Raw genomic sequence first — 13,824 nt, 5'->3', positions numbered from 1 at the left:
ACAGAATCCCATGATTCAAAACTAATTTTGTATAGATCACATCAATAACAATCAAAAGAATATGAAAAAGGTGATTTATACTCAATAGTTTCTCGGCTTATTTACCTAAACGAGCTGACTTGTTGCTCGGTTCACCATACTCAATCTCAGAGCCAAGCTGAATGGCCAGCTGCTCGACTAGTTTCACAGCCCTAATGATAATGCTTAACCCTGGGAATGGCGTTTTCTACGACGATGTATACTAAAAATAAATAATAATTGATGAAACAGATTGACCGCAAGGCACACCTCATAACAGCAAAATGAAGATCCATTTGAAAAGTACAGATACTAAAATAGATATTACTGCAAAAAAGAAAAAAACATAGGTTTTCTTGGTGCCTTAAGAAGTGCATTTTTCTGTACAAAAAGGGAGCCTGGTGGGGAGAAAGGGTTGAAGGTGTTCGTCAACAGAACACCTTGCTTGCACATCCTGTCGGATTTCAGATGCTTTAAAGAGAAGATTTAGACTGCTGTCATCAGCACAATGGCAACCAGAGAGGGAACCATTTACTGCAATCACCAATTTTCTACCTCACACAAAAGATCACCACTGATACTTGGCAGCAATCAGAACTTCTTCATAGTTCTGAGCAGCATGATCCCAACTGAGGTCCTGCATCATTCCCCGCCTTTGAATTCCTTCCCAACTGTTCTTAAAGTCTCTGTAAGTCAACAAGCAGTTGCTCAATGCATTGATCAACCGACTGGCTTCAGCCCTTTCAAAAGTCCATCCAAGTCCAGTCTCCTTGAATGGATCAAATGGTTGTACTGTGTCTCTCAACCCACCGACAGCATGAACAACAGGAACTGTGCCATAAACCATGGCATAGAGCTGATTCAGGCCACATGGTTCAAACCTGGATGGCATCAGTAAAATGTCTGCACCTGCTGTTATCCGGTGTGCCATTTTTACAGAGAAACCAACCCACCCTCGAACCTTATCACGGTATTGGCCTTCAAATTGCCGCAGCATGTTTTCAAGATCAGATCTTCCTGTACCTAACATTACCAGTTGCAGATCCTGACTGACCATCCAAGGCATGGCCTCAGCAATGAGATCCACTCCTTTCTGGTGGTCTAGCCTCCCAATGAACCCGATAAGAGGAACATCATCACGAACTGGCAAACCCAACTCCATCTGCAAAGCAGCTTTGCACTGCCCTTTACCAATTTTAAGGGTTTCAAGAGAGTAATTGGTATAACCATCTGATTGCAGGTGAACATCACATTGTGGATTCCACTCCTTCATGTCAATGCCATTAACAATACCTCTCAGTTTCCAATCACTCTCATTTATTATCCCATGAAGCCCCCAGCCCCCTTCAGATGTTTTCAGCTCCCAAGCATAACCATGGCTGACAGTAACAACTCGATCAGCTGTTTTAATTCCAGCCGCAAAAATATTAAAATGTTCACCACCAACTGGGTCATGAAGTCTGAAAAGATCTAGATAGTGATCTGGCAGCCCTGTTACAGAAAAATTGTCCACTGGACCACGTCCCTGAATACCAGATAAAAAGCAGATTCAAGTTACAAAATTGAATGGAAACCCGAACATATGTGCAAATTTCCTTTCTCCCTTTTTTATTGAAAAGGGAAAAGAAATTTTCAAAAACAATGAGCAAAAATTTAACTTTCAATTTAAAGAAAGCTAGCTGCACCTCTGTTGCAAACTACAGCATCACATAAGGAATGGATGAACACTAACTCAAGACTTCTATTGAAGCAAAAGGAAAAAAAAGGGTAATGCATCTAGAACTAATAAAGCAAAATATCTAAAACCTTTATCACTGGCCAAACATTTTAGAAAGAACCAGTCAAATAACATATAAAGGAACATAAAAATGCATGTGATGAAAACTTACACAACAATACAACATAAAAACATTAATCTCAAATTATATTTCTCTCGAGTAAACCTCAAATACATCATAATAGAAGTGCTACTCTAAAGGTGCGCCTTCATGGATTGCATTTTCCCATACTGTTGCATCATATATCTCGCATCTAGCTCATGATGACACCATCAAGCATCATTTCAGTAAAATATTTCTCAGTCCCATATCTAGAATGAACTCAGCAAGATCAACCAAATCTCAAACCCATGAGATTCATGGTGCAGTTATCTTTTCCCTAGTTGTGAGCCATCTATAGTAGCCATTGGACATAGGAAAAAATAATTCATCATCGTCCACATATGATGTTGAATGATTTGTGATGAAAACAAATGGAAGCAACCACAACAAGTGAGCTCAAAGTTCCCCGTCCTGTGAGGAGACGCATCTTTAGCGCCCCTTTCTAGTTTGCTGTTTTACTTTCCTTAGAAGGATTAGAAATCTGAAAATTCTAAAGATTTAGAAAATTCTAGTCCCTACCAAAACATGCTCTATGAAACAACCCTGAAGCATAAAAAAGTACCACTTAATGTGTACCCCAAAAATTACACTTTATACCAGTTCCAAATAACTATGAAATTCAGAACTACCTCAAACTATCAATAAATTCCAAGTTGTGCTTCGCTCTTAAGAGAATTCCAAAAAATTCTCATAAATATCATGGAATTCTGAAGAAAAACAAACACATAGTCTCTTGCAACTCTTAAGGTCAAAAGGGATAATTCATGATTCCTTCTTCCATCCAGTGTATACCTTATTATTCTATGCCAGATGAAATGCATGTTTTGTATATAAAATACATGATGAAATGATTGGCTGATTGTTAATTAGTGCACTGATTTATGTCCTTGTTTCATCTCCTAAGGATGTATTCTCCATTAATATTGACTGCAATAAGCATTAAACAAAATCATGCATCAGAATATTGTATATTCTCCATCAAAATATTAACTTCTTTAATAGAAAATAAAAGATTACTCATTCCTGTTTTGAAATATGATACAACCTTGCAGAAATATTTACTCCAGCAATTTCTTGAGTTTAGCATATATTGGCATCCCTCAGTTAAATTATATCAAGAGATCTATTGTGCTAGACAATAATAATATTGAATTCTGCATCCATAACGCAAAACATATTGAGATTAAGAAGCTTTTTAAGTTTTATAATAAGAGTAAACAAAAGACTCAAAATGTGTTTCAATGTTTTTCAAGATTGGGTCACAAGATTCACGACACAACTAAAACATTCAAGAAAATTAGGCACTTACTTTAAAAGACATAGAATCTGTTAAAGGTTGCTGTAATATAATATCGTATATATAGATGAATAGAGTCAAAGCTAATGACAGTCAAATCTGTCCGGTTTTCAGTTCTTTATGCAATATTGTATTTATTCATGTTGTAAAGGGTACTTTAATCAAGAAGAATGTTGTAAAGGGGAAGTAGACCACTATATACTTTGTAACCCCTCAAAGAAAAAAATATATGAAGTCTTCTCTCATTTGCTTCTCTTCTTCTTCCTCTTGCATCTTGATACTTGTTTATAGTATCAGAGCTAGAACTGAGACCAGATGAGAAGATTGATAGTGTTGTTGGAGTGATGCATTGGTGTTGTGAATTGACCAAGACCTGTTGTAAAACCCACAGTTTAAAAAAAAAAATTAATTGTAACGGACCCGGGCCGGGTCGGGTCCGGACCTGACCCGGGCCCATCATCGATAGGGTTTTAAAATAACCTGACTCGAGAAGGGGATTTTGAGAAAACCCCCTTCCTGAGCGTCGCTCCCCGCCTGCGAAATCGGGCGGATTAGGGAAACCCACCGAGGGTTTCCCCATTCATCGCCCCCCCTGTGCCCTTTAAGAACAGCGTAGGAGGGTGAGGGGAGGCACGCCTCCCTCTCGAAGCCCTTCGCTCCCATTGCGCCGACCTCCTCCTTCGCTGCGCACGCCGCCGTCACCGCCGCCGCGACAACCACTACCGACCGACGACGCTGGCAATCCTATTCCCAGGTACGTCTTCTCCTCCCTCTTCAACTCCCCCCCTCTATGTCACCTCGTCGGGAGGCCTGCATACAGCGCACGACCCATACCGCGGCCTCCCACCTCCCTTATGCCCATCGGAGGCCCGACAGGTGGCCTACGGGGCCCCTGTCGTTCCCTTTTTCCTCTAAGGGTTCGCCGGAGTGCCGGCAGGAGACCAATGGCCCCTGTGACACCCTCTCTCCCCTGTGGATGATAGGGAGACCGACGGGAGGTCGGTTGCCCCCTGTCACCCCCGTCCCGATCTCTCTCCCTCTCTCTGTCGGCAGGGGTTGGCTCCCTGCCGCCTCTCGGCTGTCGACAGGGGCTGGCCCCTACCACCTTGTTGCTGTCGGCAGGGGTTGGCCCCCTGCCGTCTCGAGGCTGTCGGCAGGGGCTCAGCCCCAGCCGCTTCAATGCTGTCGGCAGGGGCTGGCCCCCTGTCGTCTCGTGGCTGTCGGCAGTGGCTCAGCCCCTGCCGCCTCGTTGTTGTCGGCAGGGGCTGGCCCTGCCGTCTCGTTGCTGTCGGCAGGGGCTCGACCCCTGCCGCTTCACTATTGTCGGCAGGGGCTGGCCCCCCTGCCGCCTCGCTGTTTTCGACATGGGCTCATCCCCTGTCGCCCCGCTGTTGTCAGCAGGCAGGGGCTCGCCCCTGTCGCTTTTCTGATTTCGGCCAACAGGGGCACACCCCTGCTGCCTCTCTCTTTTTCGATCGTCAGGCCTAACTTTCTATTCTTCGCATGATAAGTAATGTAGCGCTGAATACTCACACTTGTGCAGACTTCGCATCGAACCCCGCTCTGGTTCCGTGGCCTGAGCCTCGTATCATCTACACCCGTAGACGCACGCAGCTGCACGACATCCCGAGGTAGGGGAAAGTCGCACGAGGATTTTGGATGAATGAAATAAAATAAGACTTCTGAGATAGAATAATTATTTTACATACCTGCTTATCTGAAGAAGTATTTAACTTATGATTGTCTGGTCAGTGTTTTCCTCGTTCTGATTCTTTTGAAATTACATGTTTAATGTAAACTCTATGGGTAGACTCATTCTAGAGAGAATCGAGTAGTTTAATTGGCATACATGCTTACCTGTAGGATTACTTAACTTGTGATTGTCTGTTCTGCATGCTTATTCTTTTGAAATTGCATACTTGATGTAAACTTTGTAAATAGACTCATTTCTAGAGAGAGACCCACTGCAATTGCTATTGTAACCGAACCTTAAGACAAGTACGGTATAAATTTTACAAGAGGTCATGGAGTACTTTGAAGTGGGAAATCAACACTTTATTGATATAGATGAGATAATGTCGGCCTCCACAGGCCAATTGCTCAAAGAGCAATACATGTCATGTATGAACCAAAAGAATCATAAAACATTATATGTTGCCCTCTCATCGTAGTCGTACCTCTAGGTAGGTACGATCATACTTTTGGACAAGTACGTCCCATGTGTGTTACGATGGTTGGATGATGAGGTTGTAGCAACCTCGATGCGTGCATTTAGCACAATGCTGAGATCACATAAATGATGACAACTCGCCTTCACAGGCAAGATGCTCGAGTGGGTCTAATAGACCAGAGAATATAGAATGGGGCGGCGGTTAAGAAACTCCCGTCGTACCCATTCGACCTTCACGGTTCATCAAGGGAGAGGATGGATGGTACAAAAAGTTCGATGGACAGGTTGTTAAAAACCACCCCACAGGCAAAAGACTCGGCTTCCCCAGTCATCGGACTTAGGGGGAATTGGGATTACCATAAATTATCCTAGGTGGTAACTCCCAGGTACTTCTGCAGAAGTTGGATGCATCCATGGGCCACGAATGCCTTTGGGGATTTACTCTCTTGGTCGCTGACCATCCCCTTAGGAGCAGACTCATTCAGCCATCCGGGTTAATGAAAACACCTGACATAATATACTCCCGGATCGGTCTCGGTTGTTTCTACGTTTCGCGTCTGTGCGTACCCACATGCCAGTTAATATCAGAACTTAAAGAATATCTTTTTGAATAGTTGTAGATGATTGAGACTTACACTGCTTGAAATGCTTCAAACAATAGCTCTTTGCACATATTACACTTGTTAGAACAAATTATAATAATAATTGTTTATCTCATTAATGTCCTATTTTATTTTATTCTACTTATTTATTCGTGCACCTACTGGTTTGTTATGAAACTGACCCATTTCATGGGCAGGTGAGGAGTATGACTTCTTTCTACTGGCGTCTTGACTATGAGTTTTAGAGTTTTCTTTAGATTATGGAACTTTGGGAAATTGCTTATTTTGTAATAAACTGTAGATTTTATTAATAATCTATTGCATTATTTCCTCAATTCCTTTTTAGTAGTTGTTCATGTAAATGGTGGTCTTTCAGCTAATGTACCCAGGATTGTTGACTTGTGCTCCTTTCTAAATGTCTTCCGTTGTCGTTTTTAAAAGTAAAAACTTTAAATCTTTGAAAGGTTTTTCGATAATGTTTTCGAAATCACAAGTTAAAATTTTGGGGCGTTACACCTGCTGACTGATCATTTTGCTAATCACCTGGTATGGAAGTTTCTGATTTTGCAAATCTGATTTGAGGATTCACTAGTTTGGGATTTTAGAAGATCATCAAACCAAATTTCATTGAAATCGAAACAGTTTTGGAATTTCTATAAAATTTTCAAGATTTTCTGGATTTTGGTGGAAACTCGTACCAGATTTGAGAAATCTGTCAATTTAGACCAGATTTCTACATTTAAAGGCTTGGATTAACATCTATTCAGGTTGTTTTTCATAGTAGAATGAAAGGAAACCATTGTGGCAGCCATATTTGAGGTATGTTGGGAGATTTGACGAGTTTTTGGTCTCCTATAGCAGGCTGTAAGGAGATTTTGAGGTTTTCTTTGCACTTTGTCCCCATATAAGTTTGGGTTGGCTGTTTTTTTCTGAAACATGAGTTAGTATACCACTATTTCTATGTTTTAAGGTGTTAATGGTGATGTTTTGGCTGAAACTTGGATATCGACACTATAGTTTTGCCTAAGCCTTGCTAGTTTGGTGTGTTATCTTGTTAATTCCGATTGGGAGTGATACTTGACTCCATAATGCATATTTTGCTGGCTTTTTGTTGTGATTTGTCTATTGTGCAGCTTTGAGCACTAGTTGGAGCTTGTGAAGAGTATAGAGAAAGGGGAATCTATCCAGTTGATCCCTGTGATACTTAATGAAACTAATTATGCATATTGAGCCGAGTTTATGATGGCAGTGTTAGAAGGACATAGTCTTAGTAGCTATCTAGATGGTACGAGTGAGAAGCCTAAACAAAAAGTGTTGGAGTATAATAAGTTGACGAAAGAGTGGAGGATGAACAATGCAAAAGTAAAGTCATGGATACTTGGTTCAGTGGAACAACGCATTGCTATGAATCTTGCTAAATTCCAAGAACCAAACGATGCATGGGTTTTCTTGGAACTATAAGCAAGAGAATTGGGCAAGAGAGTATCAGTTAATGCAAGAGCTTAAAGCTCTTAAGCAAGAGAGAAAATCTATTGAAAACTTCTTTTCTGAGATTCAGCAGTTGTGGGACTCTTTCATTGATTGGGTCTAATGAGTGTCAAATGCAAAGATTGCAAAAAGTGCATGGAGTTCAGTAGTAAAGCTAAGGAGAGGACACATGTCATTGAGTTGTTGATGGCTCTGCGACCTGAATATAACAATGTGAGGAGTGTTATTCTACATAAAGCCAATCTGCCTACTCTCACTCAGACCCTCTCTGAGCTCATAGTTGAAGAGACCAATATAAAGTCTCTTGACACTCGTCCGTCTGAGGAGTCTGTATTGGCCACTACTAGGCAGAGTCAAGTTGGGACATCCAGAGGAGACATGAGTGGTGTGAGATGCCACTACTGCAAACAGATGGAGCATATGAAGAATACAAGACTAGCATTTAAGAAGAAGAGGTTTGGAGCATCCACTAATATCACTACTACTTCTAGTACTTCAGGAGATGAGACGACTCCAAGGAGAGAGGAGGTAGTTCCCTCAGTTGCAGCTACATCTTCTAGTCCACAACAAGCTAGTCAGTCTCAGTTATTGGAGGAGATGCAGCAGATTCGTCAGCTCTTAACTCAGTCATCCATTTCAGCTACCTCTCCCTCTCTTGTGCAGACTTCTCATGCTTCCTCTACTTTTGGTAATGTATTTGCAAGTATTCCTGTCGTACATTCAAGTTGGTTAATAGACTCGAGCATCAATGCCACATGATGTCAATGAGTCTTTGTTAACCAATTCTAGACCATGTGGTGGAGAAATTCACACTGCTAATGAGTCTATAATGAATATATCAAAGATTGATTCTATCACTTCTGATTCCAAAAATAAGTTGAATATTTCTGGAGCTTACCTTGTTCCTACACTTGCAAGTATTCCTGTCGTACATTCAAGTTGGTTAATAGACTCGAGCATCAATGCCACATGATGTCAATGAGTCTTTGTTAACCAATTCTAGACCATGTGGTGGAGAATTTCACACTGCTAATGAGTGTATAATGAATATATCAAAGATTGATTCTATCACTTCTGATTCCAAAAATAAGTTGAATATTTCTGGAGCTTACCTTGTTCCTACACTTGCAAGTATTCCTGTCGTACATTCAAGTTGGTTAATAGACTCGAGCATCAATGCCACATGATGTCAATGAGTCTTTGTTAACCAATTCTAGACCATGTGGTGGAGAATTTCACACTGCTAATGAGTCTACAATACATATATCAAAGATTGATTCTATCACTTCTGATTCCAAAAATAAGTTGAATATTTCTGGAGCTTACCTTGTTCCTACACTTGCAAGTATTCCTGTCGTACATTCAAGTTGGTTAATAGACTCGAGCATCAATGCCACATGATGTCAATGAGTCTTTGTTAACCAATTCTAGACCATGTGGTGGAGAATTTCACACTGCTAATGAGTCTATAATGAATATATCAAAGATTGATTCTATCACTTCTGATTCCAAAAATAAGTTGAATATTTCTGGAGCTTACCTTGTTCCTACACTTGCTATGAATTTAATCTCCGTTGGCCAAATTACTCAGCACAATTGTGATGTTATCTTTACCCTTGTTGATTGTTATGTGCAGCATCAGTCTACAGGGAGCAAGATTGGAACTGGACATCACCTTGATATGAAGCCTTAGAGGATGGTGGAGTCGAATCTTGGTGCTGCAGTTTTGAAACTTACAGTTTTGTGGCATCATCGGTCAGAGCATATTTCCAGTTCTAGATTGTAGTATGTTATGTCTCATGCTATTTAACAGTATGTATCCTTAGAGTATGGCCAGGTTAAATGTTGTGAGAGTTGTAAGCTTGCTAAGAGTCATGCTTTTCCTTTTGTGTCTAGTGAAACTGAGTCTAGTTGTCCTTTTGATCTTCTACACTAATGTCTGGGGGCCTTCTTCTGTGAGTTCAAAAGGAGGTTCTGCTTATTTTGTTACTTTCATAGATTATTGCACGAGATTTACTTGGATATATTTTGTGTAATATAGAAGTGAATTGCGTGAAATTTTTAGAAAATTTTGTATTCTTGTTGAACTCAATTCTTTACTAAAATTAAAAATTGGCGCTCAAATTCAAGGGGAGAATATATTAGCCATAAGTTTCAAGGTTTTCTGCATGACATGAAAACTATACATAAAAAATCATGCCCTTGTATCCCTGAGCAGAATGGTGCTGCAAAAAAAAAAAGAGTAGACACATGCTTGAGACAACTGGAGCTCTTTTGTTTGCCAGTTGTGTACCCAAAATATGTTGGAGCTGAGGCTGCAGGAGTTGCGATTTATCTAATCAATTGTATGCCGTCAAGTGTTCTTGGAAAAGTGACTCCTTTTGAGAAATTTTATGGCAAGAAATCTGACTATGATTTCTATAATTTGGAAGCATTCCATATAACTTCTAAAAAGATGTACCCTTAATAACACTTGATGGCATACAGTGTAAAAATATCTCAAAAAGAGATAAAGTGCACAACACCGCAAGAGGTATGTGCACAAAGGCACAAGAATACTTTAGAACAAATGTACACAAAGGTACAATAGAGAAACGCAAATGCACAAAGGCACATAAAAATAAAGAATCTCTATTTGAGAAGAATGGAGAACATAAGCTCCATGGAGTGAAAAATACAAAGGGGGATCTCCCCCATTTATAAGAAGGAGCCTTGGAGGGGCCCAACAGCTAGTGTTGAGCCCCCTCCAAGTTGACCATAGTCAACAAAAATAAAAGGAAAAAAGAAAATGAAAAAGAAAAGAAAAAAGTAAAAAATATTACAACATATTCATAATTATGAATATGCGCAAAAGTGGAGAAATGACTATAATACCCTTGTGGGTTTTACAAGAAGAAAGAGAAACATATATTTGCATATATCTAAAGATGGATACATATACATATACATATATATATATATATATATATATCTTTAGATATATGTAAATATATATATATTGTAATACCCGAAAAATTTAAGTGATTCTATATGATTTGGGCCTGGGATCCAAATTTCGGATCCAGGACCCATTAAATGGATTTTCACGAATAAACTTACCTCGTATAATCTTATATGTATATATAAGTGCAATAATTTTAATTAATTTAAATAATTCGAGGGATAACTATTTAAAATGGTGTGTAGATGGGTCCGGGATCCAACTTTTGGCTCCATATACCCATACATATATATTTTGATATATATATAATCATAATAAATTAAGGAAAACAATAAATAATTTTAGACGGATCCACTCTTATAACCAGTCCGCATCCAAATTGGGATTTGGATCCCGAGTCGCAGAGTTCGGACCCGTTACCCGAATCCGTAAATAACCCACAAAATGGTGGTTAAATTATACGTATAACGTTAATTTTAAATTAAAAAGATAATTAATATTAATTATAAGATAAAAAGAAGAAGAAAATTTTGGTACATAGGGTCAGACCCACAGTTGGATCCACACGGATCCAACTGAGGATCCGTCATTCACGGGCGACCCGGGTCCATTTTAATAATGGACCCAGCGTCGCGGGTCGCGGGCTCGTACCCGGACCCGAGTTCAATTTATAAAAGGGGGGGCCGATTACAAGAATCATGCCTAGGGCACGATTCTTGCTGAGCACAAGAAAGGAAGGGGGGAGTTACGCATGGCGTAACCGACCCCTCCGACTCTTCTGGAGGAAGAGAAGGGGAGTGTCCCGTTAAAGGGGGGAAAGCATCCCCTTCACTTCAGTATCTTCTTCCTCCTACTTTCCTTCTCTCTCTGTCATTGTGCGCACGCCGGAGAAAGAGGCTCCATCGTCTGCAAGTTTCGGCTACCAGCTGCCATCAAAGGCCACAGCGAGCACCCTCCTCCACGGCAGTGAAGAGGGGCGACACCAGCTTGCATCCTCCCCACACGGCAGCGCTGACGAGGCTCAGCCAACCCTTCTCTCACAGCGACGGCAGTCTCCGATCGCCGGAAAGGTCGCCGAGAAACAGGCACAGTGCTTCTCTTGAAATTGTGTGAGGAATCGAATATGGATTCGATTCCGTATACTGATTTGCGTTGGGAATCTATGGAACGCCCTTAGAGGGTTGTTTCCTTTCAAGAACCTTGAGGAAGGGGTGAACCATGAATCATTCCCCCATGGTCTGATTCATTTCCTTTCTTGTGTGTTTGTCTAACTTGTTTTTTTTTATTTCCTTTCTTTTGTTTGAAAAGGGAGTATCTGTGTATGAAAACGATTCTAAAAGAACGGATTTCATTTTTTTGAGATCGTAGTTTGTGTTTAGACAAATTTCATAGATGCAATTTGGGCATCGTGTCTGGGTGGGATTCACGTTCTTGGTTGGATTCGTATTCTTAGACTGGATTTATGTCAAGGCATAAAATCCATAGTCGTGGGGGTTCAAGCCGATTATGGTTTCCCCAAGTAATGGGTGTTTTGCATCTTTTGGATCGGGCCATGGTAGGCCCAGCCGACCCAGTCGGCTGGGTACTGGCCAGTGACTCGTATGATTCAAAAAAAAAATGACTAGTATGCTTGTCGAATATTGAAGGAGGTAGTGTAGTAAGTACAGAATTCTATTTGTATAAGTCTCATGTGGAGCATTTCCCTTATACCTGGAAACTTGTGATGTTGTACCTTCACAAAGCATGGGATATTTGTGTATCGGAATGGTTAACTAATGAAAGGCGTGAATTGTTTGGGAATAATCTGAATATAATTGACATTCCTAAATATGTAGTTTGTGTAAGTAATGGGTGTTTTGCATCTTTTGGATCGGGCCATGGTAGGCCCAGCCGACCCAGTCGGCTGGGTACTGGCCAGTGACTCGTATGATTCAAAAAAAAAATGACTAGTATGCTTGTCGAATATTGAAGGAGGTAGTGTAGTAAGTACAAAATTCTATTTGTATAAGTCTCATGTGGAGCATTTCCCTTATACCTGGAAACTTGTGATGTTGTACCTTCACAAAGCATGGGATATTTGTGTATCGGAATGGTTAACTAATGAAAGGCGTGAATTGTTTGGGAATAATCTGAATATAATTGCCATTCCTAAATATGTAGTTTGTGTAAATTATGAAGCTTGTCCAATCCTAAGCTAGGTATTGGTCTTGGCATAAAGGGTCAGACCTCTGATCGTTTTGTGGGCGCGGGAGTGTGATCTTACATTCTGTCCAAAATCAGATTAGGTGAGTGAGAGTTGACCTTGTATGCACATATATACCATTTTATGTTAAACTGCCCTGCAATGATGCTAATAGGCGTTAATACAATAATATGTATACTCCATTTTTTTTAGTCTGTAGGTGACTTGCTTTTGCTGGCCTATAGTACAAATGAACAAAGAAAAAGGGAATCGACCTTTCTGTCCAGAATTAAGAAAAAGGAAACCTGAATAGTTAACAACTGAAATTTTTACTGGGAAAATACTTGTTGGGTACCCATCTTCCGTGGGCTGTTTCAGGGCCGAGCAGAAAATGAAACTTCTGTTATAAAACTGTGTGTGTGTGGGTTGTACTCACGCTGAAATCGTGAGATACGCAGCTTGAATTCGTGTGGGGACACGTGCATTAAGCTAAATTGTGTTCGTAATGGTTGATTTTATTCATAATGTTAATCTTGTTCATTCATGATAGGTTGATAGTGATGCTCATGCATGAAAGTTGTCAAGTCTGTTTTTGTATTGCATACATAATTGGGTTTGATGGACAGATTTATCATGGGGTTTGTGTATAAGTACCATGTAAATGTTTCTTGAAACCCTGAGCTTTGGATAATGATCTGATCATGTTGGTCGATCCTTATGTGCATTAAGATAATTGTGCAAACTGTATTTTCTTTCCTGAAAATCTATGATGTTTCAATATGATTGGTTGATATGTGCTGGCTGGACTGAATTGACTATATTTCTAGCTAGGAGGTTGGCGGGTCTGGGATTGGTAAGCCCGACTAACTTCCCTAGCATATGACAAAGCTTACACTTCTGCCCGGTAATTGGTAATTGGTAAATGTTATTTTTGCATTTCATGACACTGGTTGTGCAATCATGAATGTGACCATGACTCGATTACTGATTTTCTTCTTGAGCATGTATGCTTGATGAATATGTAAAGTTTTACATGTACACTCACACTCAAAGGAATTGTGCATTGGTTAATACACGTATATGATGTAGGTACCACATATAGTGAAAATGCATAGGAATGAGTAATGACATGTACATGTTTGGGTTTATATTTGCGTGAGTACACATGCATTTGGCACTTTGGCTTAGTGTTATGAATAAAACACTACTTTTGTTTTGTTATGCGATGCATTGATGGCCTAAATAG

The 13,824-nt window shown here is 40.2% G+C and overlaps 1 protein-coding gene across 3 annotated transcripts in view; it reads right to left on the bottom strand.

Moving 5' to 3' along the window:
- Positions 1-313: 313 nt before the first annotated feature.
- Positions 314-13,824, bottom strand: part of SS2 (starch synthase 2) — a 119,725-nt gene continuing 106,214 nt past the window's right edge. For all 3 annotated transcript variants that reach the window (XM_089988183.1, XM_089988181.1, XM_089988182.1), the window contains one exon: positions 314-1,543. In XM_089988183.1, coding sequence (XP_089844309.1) covers positions 587-1,543 — 957 coding nt within the window. In that variant the 3' untranslated portion in view covers positions 314-586. The remainder of the gene's footprint in view (positions 1,544-13,824) is intronic.

This window comes from Nuphar pumila, chromosome 14 (assembly GCF_984573655.1).
Source record: "Nuphar pumila chromosome 14, dmNupPumi1.hap1.1, whole genome shotgun sequence".
Classification (NCBI taxonomy): domain Eukaryota; kingdom Viridiplantae; phylum Streptophyta; class Magnoliopsida; order Nymphaeales; family Nymphaeaceae; genus Nuphar; species Nuphar pumila.
The sequence above is the reverse complement of the archived record's forward strand: the minus strand, read 5'-3'. Positions and strand labels throughout refer to the sequence as shown.